At 42.1% G+C, this 25,049-nt stretch overlaps 1 protein-coding gene across 6 annotated transcripts in view; it reads left to right on the forward strand.

The window, feature by feature from the left end:
- Positions 1–25,049, forward strand: part of LOC122934420 (utrophin-like) — a 616,199-nt gene that overhangs the window by 84,839 nt on the left and 506,311 nt on the right. For all 6 annotated transcript variants that reach the window (XM_044289868.1, XM_044289864.1, XM_044289866.1 and 3 more), the window contains 6 exons: positions 2,235–2,312; positions 3,546–3,638; positions 6,461–6,636; positions 10,299–10,414; positions 17,851–18,014; positions 23,830–24,027. In XM_044289868.1, the coding sequence (XP_044145803.1) occupies positions 2,235–2,312; positions 3,546–3,638; positions 6,461–6,636; positions 10,299–10,414; positions 17,851–18,014; positions 23,830–24,027 (825 nt within the window). The remainder of the gene's footprint in view (positions 1–2,234; positions 2,313–3,545; positions 3,639–6,460; positions 6,637–10,298; positions 10,415–17,850; positions 18,015–23,829; positions 24,028–25,049) is intronic.

A 25,049-nucleotide genomic window follows, 5' to 3' on the forward strand; every position in this document is an offset into this window, starting at 1 on the left:
CAAGTTTGAGCACCAGGGGGCTGGACTGAGTCCTTAAAGCATTGCTGTTGTAAGGCCCCTATGTTTTGCACACTCCCCCTTCCCTACTTTGGTAATGCCCTCTGCTGCACACAGAGGGGGGAGCGTGCAGAGTACAAAGGTGTTACAAAAGCAGTTCTCCAAGGGCTCTGGCCAGTCCTCTGGTGCTCCAACTTGCTCATTTGCATATAAACAAAAATGCAGATATCTCTGTAGCTGTCCAACATGTAGACCCCCCAAAGAAAAGTATTGTTTTTGCCAGCATGATGAAACCTACCAGGCAGACAACTCCCTCAATGTAGATAACATTTAGTGCTCGCATGCACTACAATGAATGGTGTTGTCTTCAAAAGTTCATCTCGGAAATTGCACCTGCAAGGAAAGTCGTGGGAGCTGGATGGTTTATACCACCCATCCTTCATCCATGTAAATAACTGTCTCATCAAAATAGATCCATTGCTCTCTAAATGTTCCCCACCCATGTAAGGCAAGGCATGTAAGTAAACAATCCTTCCTTTTTATAATTTTTTTTCTTGGAGGAGGGGCAAAGCTTTTATACCAGTCACTCTATAAAATGGGCAGTGCAGACATTTTTCCCTTAGCTAATACTTTAGTCTTTTGTGATTGCGGTGTTTGAAATGACAACAGAAAGGACTCTTTTACCATAACACGTTGGCTGATTGCATGTAGTATGTATGCCGGAGCTGCAGATTGTATTGTGTGCTGAGCCTTTTGGGGCTTTGGGTGTGGATGGAATGTCTGTAATAGTTTTGCAGTGCATTGGTTGGATAAACCCCAGGATAATTCCATCTTGTGTAGAAGAGGTAGGAACGGTTTCCCACAAAGAGTTATGGTAACACCCTTCTAATTCATGTTTTAAAGGAACCTATTATCTGTAGGTATATGGGTCTGGCATATGGATAGCTACTCTGTTAGAGCTACATATAAGTTACTAAACTAAAGCTATTCTAACCTCCATTAGATAAAAGCGTTAGTAGAACTCCCAAAAACCAGCTGGTAGAAATACCCCTATAGCCTTAGGTGCATTCTGATAGCCTGTAGGACATTGGAGAGTATGCAATCTACTGTGCAGGTCCTGTAGACCTGTGAGAGCCAGACTGGTTTATAATGGTCATTAACAGATTAAAGACCCAACAAACAGGTGCAGGGGATTAAAAATTTGCAGCAGGTTCAGACTGGCCCACTAGAGAACCAGTTGATCCTATGTTGGTCCCTATCTCTGACACAATAATGGATCTCAATGGTCCAGCAGAAGACAATCCCTTCAAAGGGGTTGTGTCCCAAAATATATTCTACATTTTTCAGACCAGCACCTGGATCTGAATACTTTTGTAATTCCATATAATTAAAAATTTAATATAGCCAGTGAGCTATTCAATCAAATGTGTCTGTTTAGCGCCACCTGCTGCTTTTCTTACTGAGGAGGACGCACGTGTTCAGTTTAAATCTTCAACTGCCACCAGCCATATGTTCTGTTGTGGCAGTTACAGGGAGAGGGATGAAACGCAAGGACAATGAAGATAATCTAGCAGAGCAATTGGAGCAATGAATGGGGAGATCTCTTGACCCATGTGAGTTACAGGGCTGGTTCTAGCTTTTATAGAAAGGTATTGTCATCTTCTATGTGATGTCTGATTTTTATTTTTTCCATTACTCATGGGATAACCCCTTTAAACCTGAATTAGAACTACTTACCTCTACTATTACTTACCACTAGGGTTGATCCACTAATATCCTGTTTGACTCTATCAATGATATGTCTTGTATGTGCAATGACCTAAAATGTCCTGCGGTCAGCATGTCAGGTGGTGGAGGTACACCACTCTTGTCCTGTGATGTAAGATAGCTTCGCACCTTACCGTGTATGTTTGTGGTACCTAATAGGGTGGAGGCAGCCTTTTCTCTCCTGGTATGTGGTGCCCAATCACATAGCACTGGTAAGGTGCGGGCCCAAATGCTATATTGGTAGGACTTCTATTAGACCCGGTTTCTTTGGTCTTGATCTTACAGCCTCAATGGACTGCAGTTTAGCTCTATTTTCAAATATTATATCATGTAATTCACCAAATTTCTGCACACAGAAATTGTCCAACTCAGAGACCGTCCACCGCAGTCTGAAACTTTCATGGGTAGTATTGTAAACTATATTGAAAAATGTAATCTGCTGACATTACTTTTCTTCTTTTTAAATCTAGCCAAAGGAGCGTGGATCGACAAGAGTTCACGCTCTGAACAATGTCAACAGAGTGCTGCAAATTTTACATCAGAACAATGTAAGTTTCTCTTTACTATTTCAATTACATTTTGCTTGTTTTTATTGTAGACGTTTCCGGGACATAGATGTTTCTTTTTCTTGAATCATTTTTAATAGAAATGAGCTCCAGATGCGGATAAACAATACAAGGCGCAGTAGGAGCTTTTCCCCTTGGACTGTGTCTGGTATTGCAGCCCAGCCCCATTCACTTGAAGACAGATAGACTGTAATACTAGACACAGTCCATGGATGAGAATGGTGCAGAAGTAAAACTTTCTTTTAATCCAGGAACCCCCATTACAACTGGCGATATATATAACGACTGCATCCGCTGTCATTAAAGAGGTTGTCAGGGACTTAAAGGCGTTGTCCCATCACAAGAAGCTATCTCAAGGATAGGGGTTAAGTGTCTGGTTGGTGGGGGTTTGAAGAAGAATGAGGGCCTGGTTACCATTCACTGAAGCAGCAGACACGCATGTGCGCTACCACTCCTTTCAGCTCTGTTGAGCGAAATAGATAGCCAAATGCCTATACTTATATCTCCACCTATAGAGTTGTTGGGGTGGTGGACGTGCATGCGTATCTGCTGCTTCATTCAAACAGGGGAACACGGGCTCCAAGCAATCAGACACGTATCCCCTGTCCAATGTATCTTGTTGTAATGAGATAAAACTTTTAAATAATGGTGACCTATTCTCCAGATAAGTCATCAGTATTGAATTGGTGGGGTTCCAACTCATGACATTCTTGGTGATCTGCTGTTGGAGGGGGCTATAGCACTTGGGTAAAGGTTGTGGCCTCTTCCTCAGCCTGTGATGTCATGTCCGTGGCCTTTCTGAAGCTCGGTCCCGTTCTGGTGATAGGATTGGTGTGTACATTCAGGTGTACAGCACTGTGCTTGTCAAACTGCTAATTGGCCAGAGAACCCTACAGATCCGATATTGTTGACCTATCCTTAGGATAGCTTATCAATGTGTAAGTCCTGGACAACTCCTTTAAAAGCACCTATGTCATGTGGCCAAGAGCTGTAGTGTTTTTTTTTTTTTTTTTATTAAAATCCTATGTGTAAATTGTTTGTTTTTTGTTTTTTTTTGTTTTTTTTTAGCATTTGCAACAAGTTTCTGTAAAAAATAGTAAAAAAAAAAAAAGTCATGTCCTGCCATCCCCTTTAACATAGTACTAATATTAGTAAAGTCTGATGCCACACTCGTATCTACTTGCCTTAAATAAAATTACCTGTGTTTTTCTTCAGGTGGAGTTGGTGAACATTGGTGGTACAGACATTGTTGACGGAAACCATAAGCTCACCCTTGGTTTAATATGGAGCATCATTCTCCACTGGCAGGTGAAATGCTTTACCTTTTTAGGGCTCGTTCACACGAACGTGTGCTGCCCGTTGCCGTATTGCGGACCGCATTTGCAGATCCGCAATACACGGGCACCGTTCCATGTGCATTCCGCATCACAGATGCGGACCCATTCACTTCAATGGGTCCGCAAATCCGGAGATTCGGAATGGTGTGGAACGGAACCCTACGGAAGCACTACGGAGTGCTTCCTGGGGTTCCGTTCCGTGCCTCCGCACCGCAAAAAGATAGAGCATGCTCTATCTTTTTGTAGAACGGAGGGATCGCGGACCCATTCAAGTGAATGGGTCCACCATCCCCATGCGGCTGGCCCATGGTCGGTGCCCATGCATTGCGGACCGCAATTTGTGGTCCACAGCATGGGCACGGACTTCACGCTGTCGTGTGAACGGGCCCTTAGTCTTTTATTTGTTTTGTGCTGTTTATGAAGTGTACGTGTATTTTGCGGTGCAGAGATTGTAATAAATCAAAGTCCGTTTTATATCAGGGCCTATTAAACTATCATTATGTTTTTGAAGTGTGGGAAGAAATCCGAGTACCTGGAGGAAACCCACACAAATTCCATACAAATAGCATACAGATGTTCCTCGTTAGATCCATTTATTTGTTGATTTGCTGTTTATAATTCTTTGTGATAAGAATATATTTTAGCACATGTTAGACAATCTAGTAGTCGTAGGACCTACATAGCAATGTATCCAGTTTATCAGCAATCGGTTAACTACTACTGGGGAGGTGTTTTTCTATTTTATTAGGTCACCTTAGTGAGTGAACCCCTTTAAATGATAAATATGCAGATTAGTCATTTGCAGTTTGATGCCTTATTTTCTGGCACAGAGATTTGCTTCATTTTGGATTAAGGATATTGTCCATCCTTATTGTCCATGTTCATGTAGAAAAGGTGGTGGAAGCTGTTGCATTGCATGGTGTGTATGAGGATAGATAAATGTGGAATGAACGTGGTGGTAAAATTAAAAGGTGAAGGTGCTTTTTCCCCGATCATCTCACAGAGTAGGCTCACGATATTCCTCTCAAGACTAGAGTATTGAGAAAACATCTGTATAAAGTTTCCCTCCTTTGTCTTTGAAGTTTCATATTAAAGGAGTTTTCTGAGACTTTTTAACTGATGACCTATCTTCTGTTTAGGTGATTATTTCTGATCGGCGGGTGTCCGACATACGGGACCCCTGCCGGTCAGCTGCTTGAGAAGGCGCTTCTGTGAGCACTGTGGCCCTCTCACAGCTTACCAAGTATAGCGCCATACTTTGTACAGTGGCTGTGCTTGGTATTGCAGCTCGGCCCCATTTACTTCAATGGCACTGAGCTGCACCTAGGCCATGTGGACGTGACGCCACATGGCCTAGGCTAAGCTGCGAGAAGGCACAGGAGTTGATCGGTGGGAGTCCCAGGTTTCTGGCCCGCATCGATCTCGAAAAACCCATTTAATGTAAATATATTCTACAAAGGGTCGGCACATCAAGTGCTGACATTTGGTCATGTACATTGGCCCAGATTTACTAATGTGTCTGCTCCTAGAATCTGTCTAAAAAGCGATGCAAACTAGAGTAATTTGGCACAACTATAGTTTCAACAAAGTTTACGACTCACTTGAAAAGGGGCTGGGTCTTATGGGAAGGGGTGTGGCTTGCAGGAAACGGGTGGGTCCATTAAGCAACATTTTGCACCTTTATTGTCCAACAATTCTGGCATACAATTCTTTATCAAAGTAAGCCAACCTATACTTGGTATAGAGAAACATTTCTAGGGCTCCACCAGATTTATCATCCAGCATACATCTACAGGTTTAGTAAATTTGCCCCAGTGTATTAAGATTCTGCCTCTACAAGCAGCTACAATATGTGTGGGGTGCAAGTTGTTGTCAGGGCGTCTGTCCTCGTGAACTGCTGCAAGGATACACATAGTTCTATTGAGTTTTGTTGAGGTCAACTCATCCTTATGGCAACACAAGGACAATCTTGCAAGCGCTCCGACAGGTCCTTGCTCCACTATATATTTTGTAGCTGTTTGCAGAGCCAGAATTTTAACACAATGTATATATCAAAATGCTAGCGCTTGATGTTCTGTAACTTTAATATATATTTACATTACTATAGAAATTCTAAATCTTCTCTATTATAGATATCAGTGGAAGACGTCTAAAAAGAACAGCAGTTAGGGCTCATGCATGGCCATTGATCAGCTGATCAAATGTTTTATTGCTTGTGTTGGTGACATAATGTAAAGTGCATGGGAGATGAATGATCCTAGTAGTGATCATTCATCCCCCACACAGGTTCCATCGAGTGCCAATCCTTGACGCTCGTCTGCATTGGGCTGTCTAGAAGGACCTTTGCTTTTTTTTACCTATGCTTTATTTGTCTTTTCTGATGGACTGGTCATTGCCTCTTCATAATAATCTTTGTTGAACCACTTGTCTTTTTTCTATCTGATGACTACTGCACTGATGGTCACTAACCCTGTTTCATGGAAGATAGAGAATACCATGCTTATATACCTTTTAGCGATATACAGCAGCAGTCCAGGCTTTACATACCAAAGGAAGGCTGTGGGAGAACATTGAAGATTCTCATTATTTCTAAGACTTTTCCTGAGCACAATATAATAAAAATAAATGTCATATGCTTCGTAAATCTGCTCGCTGTTAGGCTAAATTTGCCAGCTAGGTGATGGTCCTGGCCATTAGTTGAGCTGATTGCTTCACTTCAGTACCATACAGAGGACACGTGATAGACTTGTCGATGACCTTCTTAAGTAACTACTCCTACTGCTTACTTGCCAGGTGAAAGATGTCATGAAGGCCATTATGTCAGACCTACAACAGACAAACAGTGAGAAGATTCTTCTGAGCTGGATCAGGCAATCAACAAGACCCTATAATCAAGATGTCAACGTGTTAAATTTCACCACCAGTTGGACAGATGGCCTCGCATTCAATGCTCTGTTGCATCGGCACAAGTAGGTGACACCTGTTGAGAAGTTTTATTTTTACCTCCTTGGTTTAATGGTCACAGTTTGCCATGTCGTCATTGCTTGCTATATAATGTCACAAGGGACATTTGGTAATATAAATTAAACTAGAAAGTTTGTACTGAAGCTCTAGCATTGGGTCACCTTGTTCCATATGATGCCTGATTATTGTGGTTTCCCTATTTTCTTCCCATTTAGGCTAGGGCTACACGACGACATGTGTCGCACGACATTGATTTTGCACGACAATTTTTATGATAGTCCATGGTGTCGCACTGCGACATTTGACATACTGCGACGCAACAGTCGCAGAAAAATCCATCTTGGATGGATTTTTGCTACTTTTTGTGTCGCAGTCGTAGCATGTCGCATGTTTCAGTGCGACACAATAGATTAGCATTATAAAAATTGTCGCGCGACATTGGGGCGACAAAATGTCATAATGTAGTTACCCGAGATTTTGAGAATTTAGCACCTGACTTTTCAATTGGAGTGCTGCTGTCTACAATATATATATATATATATATATATATATATATATATATATATATAGTCAAAAGTTTAAGACCACTTAAAAAATGGCAAAAAAATCATATTTTACATTGTTGGATCTTAACAAGGTTCCAAGTAGAGCTTCAGCATGCAACAAGAAGAAATGGGAGGGAGACAAAACATTTTTTGAGCATTCAATTTATTGAAAATAACGATTAAACTGAAACAGTCTGTTTTTCAGCTGATCCAAAGTTTAGGACCACATGCCTTTTAAAAGGCCAAATCTGTGCAAAGATGTGGATTCATTGTCATTTTCTGTCAGGTAGTCACATGTTGTGATGGCAAAGGCAAAAAAAATCTCCCTTTTTTAACGTGGTCGGGTTGTTGAACTGCATATGCAGGGACTCTCACAACGCGCCATCGCTGCTGAGGTGGGACGCAGTGAGACAGTCATTTGAAGGTTTAAAAGTAATATCAGGAAGTATTACTTTACTGAGAGAGTAGTGGATGCCTGGAATAGCCTTCCTGCAGAAGTGGTAGCTGCAAATACAGTGGAGGAGTTTAAGCATGCATGGGATAGGCATAAGGCCATCCTTCATATAAGATAGGGCCAGGGGCTATTCATAGTCTTCAGTATATTGGGCAGACTAGATGGGCCAAATGGTTCTTATCGCCTGACACATTCTATGTTTCTATTATGTAAGAGTTAGGAAAATCAGTAAATCAATTGATAGTCTAAAGGCCCCTTTACACTGCCCGATGGAGAAAGCGATTGTCGAGAAGAAAGCGTTTTTTTCCTGACAACTGCCCGCTTGCCAGTGGAGGTGAAGAGCTGCATTTACGTACAGCAATCTCCTCCAGTGTATGGGAACACTGATGGCCACTGATATCGCACGTCCTCCTACACATTCAATGTTTCTGGGCAGCAGATCGCTGTTTACACTGCATGGTCTGCTGCCCAGGAACCATGATTTGGGTGTTCACTTGAAAGAATGTGTCACCCAATGAACTAATGTTTCGCTCGTTCATCATAGGATCAGCAGCATGGAACATGCATTTGTAGGAATGTTTGTCCCCAATAATCTGACAAGGGGGTAGTGTAAAAGGACCTTTGATCCTGTTGGCGCAAGACTTTACTATTATCAATCTGATGTTTTAGGATTAGGAATATAGGGGGAGATTTATCAAACTGGTGTAAAGTGGTACTGGCTTAGTTGCCCATAGCAACCAATCAGATTCCGCCTTTCATTTTTCAAAGGAGCTTGTGAAAAATGAAAGGTGGAATCTGATTGGTTACTATGGCAACTAAGCCAGTTCTACTTCACACCAGTTTGATAAATCTCCCCCATAGTATTTCTGGTTCTGCATTGGGGCACAGGCAATTCATGTCACCCCCTGCACATGCATTATTCTTGTAATGAGTTGCTTTGGACATTGCATTAATCAGATTACTTGAAATTTGTTGTGGAAAAGCCACAACCGTGTGAAGCCCAGGCCCATGCTGTGGACCGCAAATTGCGGTCCGCTAAGCACGGGCACCTGCCGTGTGGCAGCCGCATAGGGATCGCGGCCCCATTCACTTTAATGGGTCCACGATCCCTCCGTTCTGCAAAAATATAGCGCAAGCTCTATCTTTTTGCGGTGCGGAAGCACGGAACGGAACCTCAGAAAGCACTAGTAGTGTTCCGTTCCGCATCTCCAGATTTGCGGACCCATTGAAATGAATGGGTCCGCATCCGTGATGCGGAATGGCCATGGAACGGGACCCGTGTATTGCGGATTCGCAAATGCGGTCCGCAATACGGGCTTCACACAGTTGTGTGAATAAGCCCTAAGGCTACATTCATACGTATGTGTTTTGTGGTCCGCAAAAAAATACGGATGACGTTCATTTGAGATCCGTATTGCGTTTTTTTTTTTTTTTGCGGATCCATTGTAACAATGCCTATCCTTGTCTGTAAAACGGACATGAATAGGACATGTTGCGTAAGGCTACAGAACGGGCATACAAATGCAGACAGCACACGGTGTGCTGTCCACATTTTTGGCGGACCCATGGAGATGAATGGGTCCGCATCCTATCCACATAAAAAACGGAACGGACACTAAAGCAAAATGCGTTCGTGTGCATGAGGCCTAATCCACATGATATACAAGCAGATTTGCCACAGATTTTACCCTCTGTATTGCAGAGAATTAAATCCGTGATGAAATCCACAGCATAAATTGACAGCCTCCAGATTTAACCTTTTAATGACTAGGCCTGAAAAGGCCTTAATGACCAGACATTTTTTTGTGAGTTAGTGCATGTGGTGGTTGTAACTTTTTGTATTTGTTGGACTACCAAAATAATTTTTGCAATGTTTTTTTATGTGGCACATTTACTTTATTAATGTTTTTTAGCAATTTTTTTTTCTTTTTTATGGCTCATGCACACGACCATATGTATTTTACTGTCTGTGTGCATTTCTTATTTTGCATAGAACAGTACTATCCTTGCCCATAATGCGGCCAATAATAGGACATGTTTTATTTCTTTGCGAAACGGACATACGGAAAAGGAATGCACACGGAGTAACTTCCTTCTTTTTTGGGGGGCGGACCCATTAAAATGAATAGTTCCGCATATGGTCTGCAAAAAAACTATTTTTTTTCTTTCAAACTTTAGTTCCTTATGCTTTAAATATGCAATGTGATACCTGAGTGAATTCTTAAAATGGGGTTCCTATTTTGTGCTGATCGTTTTGGTTGTCGTGAGCAGTTTATTTTCCTTTTTTGTCTTTTTTCGGCACATAATATGTACTGCACTAAGGATTAAAGCCCCACACCAAGTGCATACATGTACGGCGCTTGGTTAAAATCCGCTCTGCATGTCCGGTTTTGGATGGATGCTTGCAGGCATTTTCCAATGAATGTGGATAAGTTTTTTCAGTTTTATTTTTAAATTTCATCCACTTTGCTTCCTTTCTACATGCTGCAGATCTTCTGCACGTAAATCCTTTGCGAAAAATCTGCAGCATCTCTGCCACCTGCGGCCATACCCCTAACGTACTATTGATCGTTGCTTATTAGAAATCCAAATTTCCAAAAGTATATTCATCTTCTTGTAAGAATGTTTATTGATGTATCTCATAAGTATTGAATATATTTCATTTCAGACCAAATCTGTTCAAATGGGAAGACGTCACCAAACTCTCCCAACTTGGAAGGCTCGAGCATGCGTTCACCACTGCCAAAAAACACTTGGGAATTGAAAAGCTTCTCGACCCAGAAGGTAGTACCCTTATATTTTGCATTTCATCTGCATGTATCAGAGCTGTATCACAACTGCCTGGCAAGTAAAGGGTTAATAGTGATGAAGTCTAAAGAAGGGCCTTTGTGAAATCCATGTTTGTAGCAGTACAGTTATAGAAAGCAGCTGGATTAGCTTTATCTACAGTGTGACAGATATAGAAAAGAATGTCAAAGGAGAGCGAGAAGCAGGCGCAAGGAAGCTTCTGGGGGTTTTCTGCTTATGATTAACTTACCCTTGAAGTGCACCTCCTGTTTAATCTAAAGTCAAGCAGAACTACTGAAATACTGGACATAGATGGAAAGATTTACCCCCTGATCGGAATAGTTGGGGAGATTTATTGTAATTAGTTACAATTGATAAAAAATGGTAATAAAATAATTATACCAGGCGCTAGAAGAGACATAATGATTCTTATCTATTGTCGATTATGGACAGGGTGATCATGACCAGGGCTATGCAGTTATGGTGCAGGCTTTGCCAGTTTGTGTATTTTTGGCCCCGAAAAAACAAAATAAGTTCCTAAAATGAGATAAAACATGAAATATTGATATACAAGTAAATCCCCCTTACACTGGCCAACAATCAGGACAGTTATTGGGAAGGAACATTCCTAGGAATGCACGTTCCCAATAATTGACCGTTGTAAATGTCCCACCAATCACCAAACTCATTCATCGGGTAAAAGCATAGTTTCTGGGCTGCAGATTGTCCAGAAACAATGACTTTCTATGGGGGACGAGTGAATGCATTGGCGATTGTTCTTCCTCATACAAAGGAGATGAATGCTGCATGTAAATGCTGCTCTCACCTCCTGTGACTGTTTGTTCGCGATAATTGCCTGCTGAGCTGTCCTTTATTAGTCTTTATATGGATCCATCACATTTTTAGAATAATGATCTTTCCATGGCAAGATTACAACAATAACAGCTGAATTCTGAAACTAAAGGCCCTTTTACATGGGGCAACGTCCAGGCAATTATCAGGAATGAACCAAATGTTTTAGATAATTTCCTGACATTGAGCAATCTGTATGGAGATGAACGATTGCTACTGTGATTGCTCGTCCATGTAGATATTCATTGTTTTCTGGCAGCCCATCCCTGTTTCCACAGATCTGCTGCCAGCAAATTGTGATTCTATGGGCTATATGAAAGATGCGATCACTGGATGACCGAGCAAATATTGGGATCAGAGACACATTTACCCATAAGAATGATAATTGTCCTGAGCCTCGGTCTGTGTAAAGGGCGTTATGTTGTAGCTAGGTCCAGTTTATCAGCAAAATTCCTTACAGTTTCCCTGCAACCTTGTAAAGTTATAATGAAACCACTCCCAAATTATTATCAAACCACAGTATATTAAAGGGAACCCTAATGATAGTTTATGGACATATTGGACGTATACGCCAGAAGAATTTCACTGTGAATACCCAAAAATGTAGAGCCCAAACATTATCATTGATCTAGAAAATTGCATAAAAATTAAAGGTGCAGTTTATAAATCAGGTGGTGCAGTAAATAGTTGATTGATGATCGTCTTCAACACACACTAAACAGAGAAAATGCTTAAAATATTAAAATATCTGAGCCCTTTCTCCTTTAATCTTCTCCTGTCCTTTGATCCTATTTTGTCCTATATTACAAATAAAACTGAGAAATATAAAAATACATCTCTGTCCTAGACAGGCACGACCCCCTCCCCCTCACTGTCCTGTGACTGGCTGTATGACAGCTGGCAGGAGCAGGAGCCTCCCATCTGTGCCATGTCTGCAATAGGCCACTGCTCTTTTTTAAACCCTGCCCCTCAGTCACTCACTATCTTAAAATGGAAAAGATTAACCTTTTAAGACAATTTTTTCAGGGTCCTGCGGAAAATGCTATTGACTGACAAATCATGAAGGCAACTATAATTTGTGTTAACTTTTCTCATTCGTTTCCAGGTTTAGTGTTATCTGTCACCAGCGACCTCCCTATCCAACTGTTTGCATAGACACATAGCTGTGGGTCACCTGATTAAAAAGCTGCTCTTTTGTTGATCCGAGGCTGTGTACCCGAGTTATGATACTTATTCTTTTATGCCTTTGGTGCAATGAGGGCATGACCACTGCTCTTGTTGCACCCAAGCTCCGCCCTTTCTGTGACCAACTCCTCCCTCACTGTTTTTCTACTGCCTAGCCCCGTCAGTCAACACAGTCTGGGAGGGGCTGGCTACAGGAAGGATTCGATCCTGGGTGCTATAAGAGCAGTGGTGACACCCTAATTTGCATATTAATAAAAAGGGTTATAACTCGAACAGAGCCTTAGGATCAACGAAAGAAAAACGGCGTTTTAATCAGGTGAAACACAGTTATGTGCCTATGCAAACTGTTTGATAAGGGAGGTCACTGGTGGCAGAGTCTCTTTTAATTAATAAAATATCTTCACTTGGATGACTAAAATATGGAGAGCTATATGGTGGATAATATCATCATGCTTTTTAAGAATTTCCTTAATATGTACTGAGATTTAATATTATCCATTTACTATGAGTAGTTGGTATTCTTCAAGCATAAGTGATATTCATGGGGGCATTAAATTGCTGCCCCCATAAGTCTAAACTAGAAAGTCAGTATGTGTTATCTGTTGTGTATGGAATGGTTAGCTTCTTCAGAAGCACACTGTTGTGTTTTACTCCTGTTGTCTTACATCAGAAATCCAAGACTCCTTCCATACTTACTGTACTTAGGGAATATATATAGCCTTGAAGACATTGTCACGTAATGCCCCAGAGAGACTACCACTGCTATATACCATGTAACATAGCTCGAATGACACATCCAACAGATTTTATTTTAGTTAAGCTTCTGTTAGGTGATGGATAATAAAAATTCAAACTTGCCAAATTATCACTTGTAATTTAAAGGGGTTGTCCAGGTTCAGAGCTGAACCCGGACTCATCCCCATTTTCACCCAAGCAAGCCCTCTGAGCATCGGAACATTTCTTGCTGTACCACGCAGGGCAAGGGCTGTTTGTTTATATCTTTTACATTGCTAGGTGGAGACTTCCACCTAGCAGTGTCCCCGGTGACGTCACCAGCACTGATGGGCGGGGTTTATAGCTTCCCTAACCGTTTTCAGTTTTACAAGCTAGGGCAGCGCTAAAGCCCGCCCATTAGTGTCTGGATACATCACCAGGCTTACTGCTAGGCAGAAGCCTCCGCCTTGCTTTACCCATGGAGAGCCCGGTACGTCACTGGAGCTCCAGAAAAAGCATGAAATGTTCCGAAGATCATGTCAGGGGGGCTGCATGGGTGAAAACGTGGATATGTCCGGGTTCAGCTCTGATCCTGGAGAACCCCTTTAATATGAAGGTAATTGGGGGAGAATATCCCAGGTTGTATCCCTGAAACTTTAATGGTCCTTTACTTCAGTGAAGATATCATCAGGCAATAGAACTATCCTTTTTTCTAAGCTTAGCTATAGTCTTAAAGTGACTCTCTAGTCTCCCCTGTACAGAGGCTCTTTCACCCCAGTTCATGTACCGCAGTGACCTAACAATCTTATTTTTTTAGTCGACTGTAGTTTATAATCGTATCAATGATATGATGAAACTCTACTCCCCATTCGCCGAATTTGTAGGGAGCTTGTGCTTATAGATGGAAGCCTGTCTAAAGACCTTCTTCTTGATAGACAAGACCAGGGTCCTGCATAGTCATCTCGCTTGGCCCTGTCAATCAAGAAGGAGAGTTAGGGGCTGGAAGAATGGAAAGGGCGGAGAAGGCATATAACTGAGCCAAACAGAGCCTAAGGACCCCATATATTATAATGGGGTCCGTTAGGTTTCTGCTCAGAAGATGATTTTGGAGCGGAGACAAAAGTTGTGCATGCAGGACTTTTGTCTCCGCTTCAAAATCATCTTCTGAGCGGAAACATAATAGACCTCATTATGGGGTCCTAAGGGCTCCGTTTGGCTCAGATATGTGCCTTCTCCGTCCTTTCCATTCTCCTGCTCCTAAACGGAGCAGGAGAAGGGAACGGCTGAACGGTGATGTGAACGAAGCCTTAGTAAAAATGAATTGCGCTTATGAATTGATAGAACTTCCCAACCAATACCTGAGGGCGTTTTCTTATGTATTTTGTTGTTGCAATTTTTAGTTTTTTAAGCAAACCCCCCCCCCCCCCCCAAAACATTAGCAAAATGCAGCAGTCTTTGTGTTACCAGCTGACACAATTTCAAGAGGTCAAACCACCGTCACCAACTGCACAGAGAATCACGGCTGGTAATGCAGCAGTAAACATGCATACCAATTCAAAAACCATGGGCCTCATTTTTCAAAACAACAGTAAAACTGTCTTAGTGTCACGGTTAATAGGGAGGGGAAAACACCAAATACACACAACAATGTAAGTATAACCATCTAGGCCTCTTAAAACTAAAGAAGAGGGATGTGACCGCCTAGTAATCCCTAGGCCTTTCCCTAACTCCTGCCAGTATGAGCAGATCCTGAAGGTGGAAATACCCATACGCCTTATACCTAAAGCCCTGCTCAAACTGACAAGCCCTAGAATAGGGAGCTGGAGACGAGACTGCTTCCCCCCCCCCCCAAGATGAAGGAACCCGCGTCTCCCTGAGACCTAGAAATAACACACACCAAGGAATAACAAACAGAGAAGAAAACAAGGCCTCTTTCACACTTGCGTTGTCCGGATCCGGCGTGTACTCCACTTGCTGGAATTGCACGCCGGATCCGGAAAAAATGCAAGTGAACTGAAAGCATTTGAAGACGGATCCGTCTTCAAAATGCGTTCAGTGTTACTATGGCAGCCAGGACGCTATTATAGTCCTGGTTGCCATAGTAGTAATGGGGAGCGGGGGAGCGGTATACTTACAGTCCGTGCGGCTCCCGAGGCACTCCGGAATGATCTCAGAGCGCCCCATGCGCATGGATGACGTGCCATGCGATCACGTCATCCATGCACGTGGGGCGCCCTGACGTCACTCTGAAGTGCCCCGGGAGCCGCACGGACGGTAAGTATACTGCTCCCCTGCTCCCCACTACACTTTACCATGGCTGCCAGGACTTTAGCGTCCCGGCAGCCATGGTAACCATTCAGAAAAAGCTAAACGTCGGATCCGGCAATGCGCCGAAACGACGTTTAGCTTAAGGCCGGATCCGGATCAATGCCTTTCAATGGGCATTAATTCCGGATCCGGCCTTGCGGCAAGTGTTCAGGATTTTTGGCCGGAGCAAAAAGCGCAGCATGCTGCAGTATTTTCTCCGGCCAAAAAACGTTCCGGTCCTGAACTGAAGACATCCTGATGCATCCTGAACGGTTTTCTCTCCATTCAGAATGCATGGGGATAATCCTGATCAGGATTCTTCCGGCATAGAGCCCCGACGACGGAACTCTATGCCAGGAGAAAAGAACGCAGGTGTGAAAGAGCCCTTAGAGAAGTATGGAGAAGCAGGATATTCAATACAACCAAGCTCGAGCAACTCCAAGCAGAAACCAACCACACGGTCAGCAGTGTGAGGCGGACCTAAATAGAGCCTCATCAATGATAACGAGCGGCATCTGAGGAGAGGTGAGATCTTACCAAACAACAACATACATAGAACAACACAGAGAGACCTGTCAGATAGCCTCACATGCAGCAAGTCTATCCGATCTTCTCACCTCACTCACAGGAGGGACCGTGACACTTAGTTGCCCTTAGCAACCAATCACAGCTTAGCTTTTATTTCTCGAAGGCCTCAGAAAAAATGAAAGCTGAGCTCTAATCGGTTGCTAAGACAATTTTGATAAATGAGCACCTCATTTTTTTCCCATGGCTCAATACTGCAACAAACATTTATCAAAAACACCCCATGTAATCCCAACCTTAAAACCTAGTGTCTTTTTTTCAACATTTGCTAAGGCAACTCGCCGATAATAGTGAAATATTAACCCTACTCAGTAATAGAACTATATTGACTTGCAGTCCATTAGAACGTCATCATAAGAGGTCACTCAGGATAGGTCATCAATATCAGATCATTGGGGGTCTTAACTCCCTGCACTCCTACCAATCAGCTGTTTCGGGCAGCCGCCAGGACTGGAAAGTATGCCGTGTACGGAACTGGATACAGACAGCGCTGTGCACTGTGAAGTGGTCGTGTGGGGTACTGCAGCTAAGCTCCTATGAACAGGAGCTGAGCCGCATTACACTGGCGGTGGAAACTACACAGTATACATCAATATCTGTAGATCAGACAACCCCTTTAAGTTTAACTACAAATGGGAATTTTCAACTGACATGAAAAAACAACAGCTGAATACTGTCTGGCTGGAATATTCTATTCTTTTGTAACCTTAATATTTTGTACCAGGAACATACATAATCCCGTCTGACTGGTTATAATGCATGTCTTAAATAAATGTCATTTTGATTTATTTCTCCTATCCCAAAAGATAGCGCATACAATTTAGCATAGTACATTGCCTCCTGTCAGATATGTCAGTGTAATGCATTTTACTGAACTTCTGAAACACCAGCCTGAATCAAGAAAAAAAAGTTAGAGGCTGTCTCACTTCTGCCAATGGCATTTATCATGTAGAGAAAGTTAATACAAGGCACTTACTAATGTATTGTGATTGTCCATATTGCTTCCTTTGCTGGCTGATACCGAATCAGTTTTTCCGGATGACAACTGGAAAGACGGATTCGGTATTGCAATGCATTTGTGAGACGGATCCGCATCCGTCTCACAAATGCATCCGTTTGTGTCCGGATTTCCAGATCCGGCAGGCAGTTCCGGCGACGGAACTACCTGCCGGAATGCTCTGCCTCAAGTGTGAAAGTACCCTTACCCTACCTAGTCTGGTAGTGACTGGACCACGTTTGTGTACCATCGCAGCATTTCTTGGAGTCGCCTCTTGACGGCTGGAAAATGTTAGGGTTTCTATTGCTTGGAACAAAGGAGGATCAACTAATAAAAATGTGCCAGAATTCAAACTTATGGGATGTCCACGTGACAGATTTTGAAAACACGCAGCTCACTGAATTCAAGTCAATGAGGCTGAGCTGCAATACCAAGCACTGCCACTATACGAAGTATGGCGCTGTCTTTGGAAAGCTGCTGGAAGCCTTGATCTCCAGATCTTTGGTGAGCGCAGCAGCCACCTGAAACAGCTGATCGACGGAGATGCCGGGACTTGTACCCCCACCACTGTGATAATGATGGCCTATTGTGAGGATAAGTCATCATTCTCTTTTCCAGGATAACCCCTTTAAGGATTTTAGTCACTTTTACTTAAAAAATGTTGCAACAGCATGCTCCAAATATTTGGTGCATATTTCTTCAACTAATAGGTGTAGTATAAGCTTAGTCTCATGATGTGCAGCATAACATCCTGGTTGTTTTCGTCACGGTTGTTACCTTTGTTTCGTTACAGATGTGGCCGTCCCCTTGCCTGACAAGAAGTCTATACTTATGTACCTAACATCACTATTTGAAGTGCTTCCTCATGAAGTTACAATGGATGACATTCGAGAAGTGGAGACTCTTCCTAGAAGATACAAGGGACAGTGTGAAGATATAGCTTTCACTAAGCATCAGGTACATGATGGCAACTGCAACAATTACGAGTAAATGCATGTAATGGAGGTGACCGAGTGCTTACAGGAACAATTGCATAAAGACAACTCCAGCGGGAGACTGTGTCTAGGCATAAGTTTGCCCTGAAGTGGTCACTCGCGTGACATGGTGGATGGTCATCCAAAGCATGGTCTGCCAGAGCGGGATCCACTCTCATAGTCTTCATAGAGGGGGGCTGAAAAGAGGACCATCTCTCCATCATCTTCTATGAGGAACATGACCAGCAGGAATCAGTGAACTTCTGGTCTCCTGATATGAGGGTCTCAGATGTGGGATCTGCACCTTCATGTAGTTATGGCTTATCCTGTGCCTATGCTAGTAATAATTAGGAAAGGAATCTCCATAGCACTTAATAAAATGCTAACGTACAATACACTACTATCACTTTTGCCATCAGATGAGTCTTATAAATGGTTATCTCAGCTCAGCTTTCTGCTTCTGTGCAAACTGCAGCGTTATTACATTTGTTTTCTGTGCCAAGAAGCTGATTTGTACTGTGTCAGCACATTTATAATCATTTCAATTGACAGCTGATGCTCTAGAAATTATATTCGGTATGATAATCTTGGGTTTCACTACTTCAGAACCCAAAGAACAATGAGAGAACCAATTATGATAAAATTGCTAGTAGCTTATTTTTTGTTAGCATTTTATTCTAGGCTGTCTAATGGCCTCCCCCCAATATGGTGGCATCCACAATGTAAAAAGTGCATTTTTATAAAAAAAGTATAAAAGTGTTTCTGCCATTATTAATGTAAAAAAAATGAAAATCCGACATCATATAGTTCATGATAATCTCTAACAAAGCTAGAACCAGCCCTGTACCTCACATGGATCCAGAGATCTCCACATTCATTGCTCCAATTGTTCTATTAGACAAACTGGCAGCTCAGGGGATAGTGTCCTTTCTGCTGCAGCTCTTCCTATCTCAGCTTTAGCGTCCATTCACACGTCTGTGTGTATTTTGCGGATCAACAGATCCGCAAAACACGGACAATGGCAATGTGCGTTCCGCATTTTGTGGACCGCACATTGCCGTCACTAATAGAATATGCCTATTCTTGTCGGCAATTGCGGACAAGAATAGGACATGTTCTATTTTTTTCGGCAATTCCGGATTCGGGCAGCGCATCGTGCGGCCCCATAGAAATGAATGGGTCCGCAATTCTGGAACGAAATTGCAGAACGTGTGAATGGACCCTTAAGGGGTGTATCCTTTCTTAAAGGACATCCTTTCTCAACAGCTCTCTTTCTCAGAGGAGGTCTTCCTCTCTACCTGTAACTGGTAGCAGTTGTGGGATACATCTGAGCATGTACGTCCACCTCATTGAGGTGGTCATAGAAACAAGGAATGGAGCACTTAGCAGGTAGAACTACTGTATACAGATACATTTTATTGAATAGCTCAGTGGCTATACAAAATTTTGTATTTCATGTAATTAAAAAATTATTCAGATCCAGGTGTTGCTTTGAAACGTGTAGAATATTTTCGTGGGACAACCCCTATAACCAGTGTTAGAAAATAGTTTCCAATCCATTGTCATGTCTTTATTCCTAATACAGATACACATTTTCTAGGATTCAAATTTTTTACTTTTGTGCTTCCTTAAACTTCAAACAACCTCTTCTCGCTTAATCCTCATTTTCAGCTCATTTTACTCCTCGTGCTCGGTTAATCCTCTACGGACTGATCTCCCGCTGTCTTTGTAATTACAGTATGGGAACATTTCTTAGAAATGAGTCTTTCTACTCATTTGTATAGTTTGGAGTAATATGTAAGTGGCAGGATCTTGTACTGTATTCAGGATCACCCTATGTTGTGGGCTGATGACTGGCGTAGCTGACCGGAATGGGAAGCGGGCCACTTTGCTTGGCCTGGTCTGCCCTGCTTCATGAGACATATAGTACTTTGGTGATTTGGGCTTGCAGCGCACCCCACAGTATGTTCCTCTTTGTATCTTGAAAGTATCCTGGAATAGTTTTGCAGCAGGTGGTGAGCTTCCATGCAGGATTTGCCAATATGTACATAAGTTCGCTATTCATTTCATTTTTTTGGTCTTTTATTTTACTACCATCTTTAATTTAATCACATATGAACAATAATTGGGAATATTCTATGTATTATTTAGTTTTCTGGATATAATGTTTTTGAAGTCGCTTCATGTATTCTACTTCCTTAGTTCATCATAAGGCCTTCTGCTCATGGGCATGTGATGACTTTGTACAAGCTTTAAAGGGGTTGTAGAGTATTAGAAAAACATGCAATTTAAAAAACAGGGTTAGTCAGCACATCCCACTGCGCAGGTGCACGTGGCCATGGCTGAAAGCATAAAGGCAAAAACAAACACAATGAAACAGCACTCTGCAAACACAAATAACAAAGTGCCATACTCTCTATAGAAAATATACTAATACTGTGCTCTAAAATACAGAGTGGGCTCAGCATGCATGTGGAACCTGCATTCCCTGAATTTAATGGAGGCCAGTATTGCACTAGAAGAGACAGTATTTAGTATAGGTTCCTGTCCTAAATAGATCGCCTTGCCATTGGCGGACAGGCACAAATAATTTTGTACAAAATGCATTTGCCAAGAATCTCACATTTATATAATGAGCATAACATTAGAAAAACATGGCTGCTTTTCTTCCAGAAACGACACCAGACCTGTCCACAGGTTGGGTTGTAATTTCAGAATGCTTCTCATTACCTTTTCATCTCAGTGGAGCAGACACAACCTGTGGGCCAGCATGACACTGGGGCCAAGATATATTACTGTCTAATTTTTAGACAGTGTAAACTGAGACTAGTCAGTCTAAAATTGGGGCAGGTTTATAAGAGTGGTTGAGTCCTGTCTAGTCTTAGTTTATACCACCTATTAGCTTACTTTTCTGCAGAATTTTTCCCCAAAATTTTCACCCAGCAAGCCTCACCCTCTTGTCGGAAAATAAAATCCCTTAACAGATATGATGCAAAAGCATGTACACCAGTTTTTTTCTTGGCTTCTTGGTTCCAGTTGCACCAGAATATCACTGGTGCCTTGCAGCGCAAGGTCCTAGGTTTGAATCTGACAACATCTTTATGGAGTTTGTATGTTCTCCCCATGTTTGCATTGGTTCCTCCTGACACTCTTGTTTCCTCCCACATACAAATACATACTGGGGACAGCGAATCATGATGATGTCTGTAGAGCGCTTAATGTTCGAATATTGCGGATGTGTGTGTATATATGGCCTATATATACAGTATGTATATATATATATATATATATATGTATATATATTGTGTGTGTCTGTGTGTGTGTATATATATATATATATATATATCTATATCTCTATCTCTAGATATATCTGGGGCGTTGCTAGAGTCTTAAGAGATCCCACGTCCCCACCCCATGAAACGGCGGCTTCACAGTAGTTATTAACACCTTTCAGCAGTCTGCTGAAAGGGGTTAATAACTACAGTGAAGGGCCTAGTCGTCTGGGAAACCCCACAGATCATCCATAACAGTGCCATCCACAGATCCCCCCCCCCCATAAGTGCCATCCACAGATTCCCCCCCCCCCATAAGTGCCATCCACAGATTCCCCCCCCCATAAGTGCCATCCACAGATTTCCCCCCCCCCATAAGTGCCATCCACAGATTCCCCCCCCCCCATAAGTGCCATCCACAGATTCCCCCCCCCCCATAAGTGCCATCCACAGATTCCCCCCCATAAGTGCCATCCACAGATCCCCCCCATAAGTGCCATCCACAGATCCCCCCCCATAAGTGCCATCCACAGATCCCCTATTTTTTTTTTTTAGCATCTCTTATGCTCAGTTATGCTCATTTAGCACCCTTTTAGCCATTTCCATCTGAGATCTGTTCGACTGAAAAAAATACTTAGTGGATAACTTTTTTCCGTCTAAAATAATGGATCTCAGGCGGAAATGGCTAAAACAGATGCAAAATGAGCAGTTCTGATGCTCAAAATAAAGGATCCATTGTTTGTTCTTCAGATGGATCAGATCGGAAAAACAAAATGATGTGAACGCGGGCTTAGTAGTAAAGAGGCCACAGTGCATACGTGAGTGCTGCAGAGTGCAGACCTTTCAAACAACTGACCAGCGGAAATGTTGAGAGGCAGACCCCGATCTGATACTGAAGGCCTATCCATCAATTTTAAAAACCTGGATAACCGCATTAACATTTCAACTAGGGCATGATTTAAAGGGGTTTGTATAACCCTTAACACGTTAATCTAAAGGCTCACATTTGTGAACCTTTTAGTGCATATATTAATCACATTTACAGACAGTCCATAACTATTACCCCAATAGGCCAATTTGCCAGCAGAAGCTATTTGGGTAATCTTCACTGTCCATGTGAATACTGTAAGATACCGTATGTTAATGAACAGGCCAATGAAGGTGTCATTTTCTTTAACCACTAAAAATAATAGACCCCAGGGCATCGGTTTTAAACTATTAAAAAACACTTATTGGCCACTCTCATCTTCCCATTAACTCACCTCTCTTGGTTCTGTAAAATATTGTGTTTCTCACAGTCTATTAAAGATGCAGCTATTGAATATAATTGCTAAAATGCCCGCGATGGCTTCAGTGAATTCATGTATAATGGAAACGTCTCTTTTAAAGTCTTCTCTCATCCGCTCCCCCACCCTTGTTTACAAGCCTATAAAGGACATAATTAAAATTTAATTCATTGAAATGTTAGACACCAATGATACAACCAGCCGGGCGGGTGATCCCTGTTCCAGCATGTACTCCGTGTACTCTCTCTCAGCAACGCACAAATCTGGGAAAGTAAGGGCCGCTGGCTGATGCCTATACTTTGCACTGTCATTTTTTTAATGGGCTAATCCATTTTTTTTGTATTTTAGGTAAAACATTTGAAAATTAATTTTTCAGTTCGATACTGCATGTGCTTCTAATTCCATTGTCCTAGAGCGCCAATAATTATTTATTGTGGGGAGGCAAAATCTGAGTGTCTCAGTCCCCCCCACCCCTTCCCGATGGCAGTAGAAGAAGGATCGGGCCTGTTGGATTTCAACATGTCCAATCTTGTGTTCCTGTGAGAGATGAGCCACCGCATAAGTGTCTGACAGATTATTATTCCTCTATCCATGTTATAAACACAGGCACTATTGGCCAGACTGATCATGAATGGGTATGGGAGAGTCAGAAGAAATCTGTATAGGCTTAACACATATCATAAATGTATAGCGAGATTTAAAAGGCGTTGTTATATGTAACCATGATACAGTTCAACTGATTCATATTATTTCTAGTGTGCAAGGAACTTTTATGTGGCTCAAAGCTCTTCCTTCTCATTCACACGTCAGTGTTTTGGTCAGTGATTTCCATCAGTGATTGTGAACCAAAACCAGGAGTGGAGCCTTCACAGACATAAGGTCTAAGGGAAAGATCTGCTCCTGTTCCGTGTTTAGAGCCACACTTGGTTTTGGCTCACAATCGCTGATGGAAATCACTGTCCAAAACACTGACGTATGAATGAGGCTTTACACCCGTCCAGAGAAATAGTTTAGGTGCCCAACATGACCTTCCATACTGTATGTACACATGAGCCATGGCTTTAACATCTACATGCGGAGGGATAAGATCAAAGAAATCAAGAGGGCAATTAGTTTTTTTTTTGTTGTAATTTCTAGCAAAATGGCAGTTTTTTCGAAGAATAATAATCAACCTCTCAAGAAAATATAAGGCAAAATCAATCAATGGAAAATGCTTCCTGATTCCAAAATTTTATTTTAGGCCTCTGATGAACCATGTGGAGACTCCGGCCTAGAGACACCTAGTACAGTAACTGAAGTAGAGATGGATCTTGACAGCTATCAGGTTGCCCTGGAAGATGTCCTCACTTGGCTTCTCATGGCAGAAGACACCTTTCAGGAGCAAGATGATATATCTGATGACGTTGAAGAAGTCAAACAACAATTTGCCACTCACGAGGTGAGCTTCATTGAATGCATGGCGAGTAAAAACAAGGCGGAATGTTTTCTAGTCTAAATATTCTTCTGTTATTTCTTTATAATGTTCTTGATGTTATAGATGCACTTGAGAATATTTTTTGTTATCTCCTTTGCATAGTACATATATAGTAACATAGTACATAAGGCCGAAAAAAGACATTTGTCCATCCAGTTCGGCCTGTCATCCTGCAAGTTGATCCAGAGGAAGGCAAAAAAAAAAACCTGTGAGATAGAAGCCAATTTCCCCCACTTTAGGGGAATAAAAAATTCCTTCCCGACTCCAATCAGGCAATCAGAATAACTCCCTGGATCAACGACCCCTCTCTAGTAGCTATAGCCTGTAATATTATTACACTCCAGAAACACATCCAGGCCCCTCTTGAATTCCTTTATTGTACTCACCATCACCACCTCCTCAGGCAGAGAGTTCCATAGTCTCACTGCTCTTACCGTAAAGAATCCTTTGTTATTGGTATTTAGCTGATTTCCAGGATAAAAGGTCTCTAGTTCATTTTTAATCGCTTTGGAACTGCTAAGGGATTAAATATAACAAAGCATTATGACCTCTGATGTCCTGGTGATATATTAGAAGATCGGTTTGTCTGGATTTCTGCTTTGTACTGATTTGTTCTCTGGTTGTTTAAAGCAAACTTATTGACAGTTTCCACATAGCTGTAGAAGATGTTTTACAGTGCACTAGCGTCAAAGGTTGAGCTTCACTTTCTGTGTCAGTGACATGCTTGGCCGGGGCTGGCAGTATAGCTCACTTCAATAGCTAAGCCAGTTCACTTTTTCCATTTCTTCATCATCCCTGATGGAGTAGTTTAGCTACTGAAATGAACCAGCCAGCGCCTGCAAGCCTGACACCGACACAGATAGAGGAGAGGAAGCTGTACTATGTCAGGATCGAGGACCAGTGTTGATATCAACATAGACACCTTTCTTGAAGGTGTTGTACCAAGTTTATAAGTTTTCCCTAGCCACAGGATAGAGGATATCTAG

This window comes from Bufo gargarizans, chromosome 4, assembly GCF_014858855.1.
Source record: "Bufo gargarizans isolate SCDJY-AF-19 chromosome 4, ASM1485885v1, whole genome shotgun sequence".
Classification (NCBI taxonomy): Eukaryota; Metazoa; Chordata; class Amphibia; order Anura; family Bufonidae; genus Bufo; species Bufo gargarizans.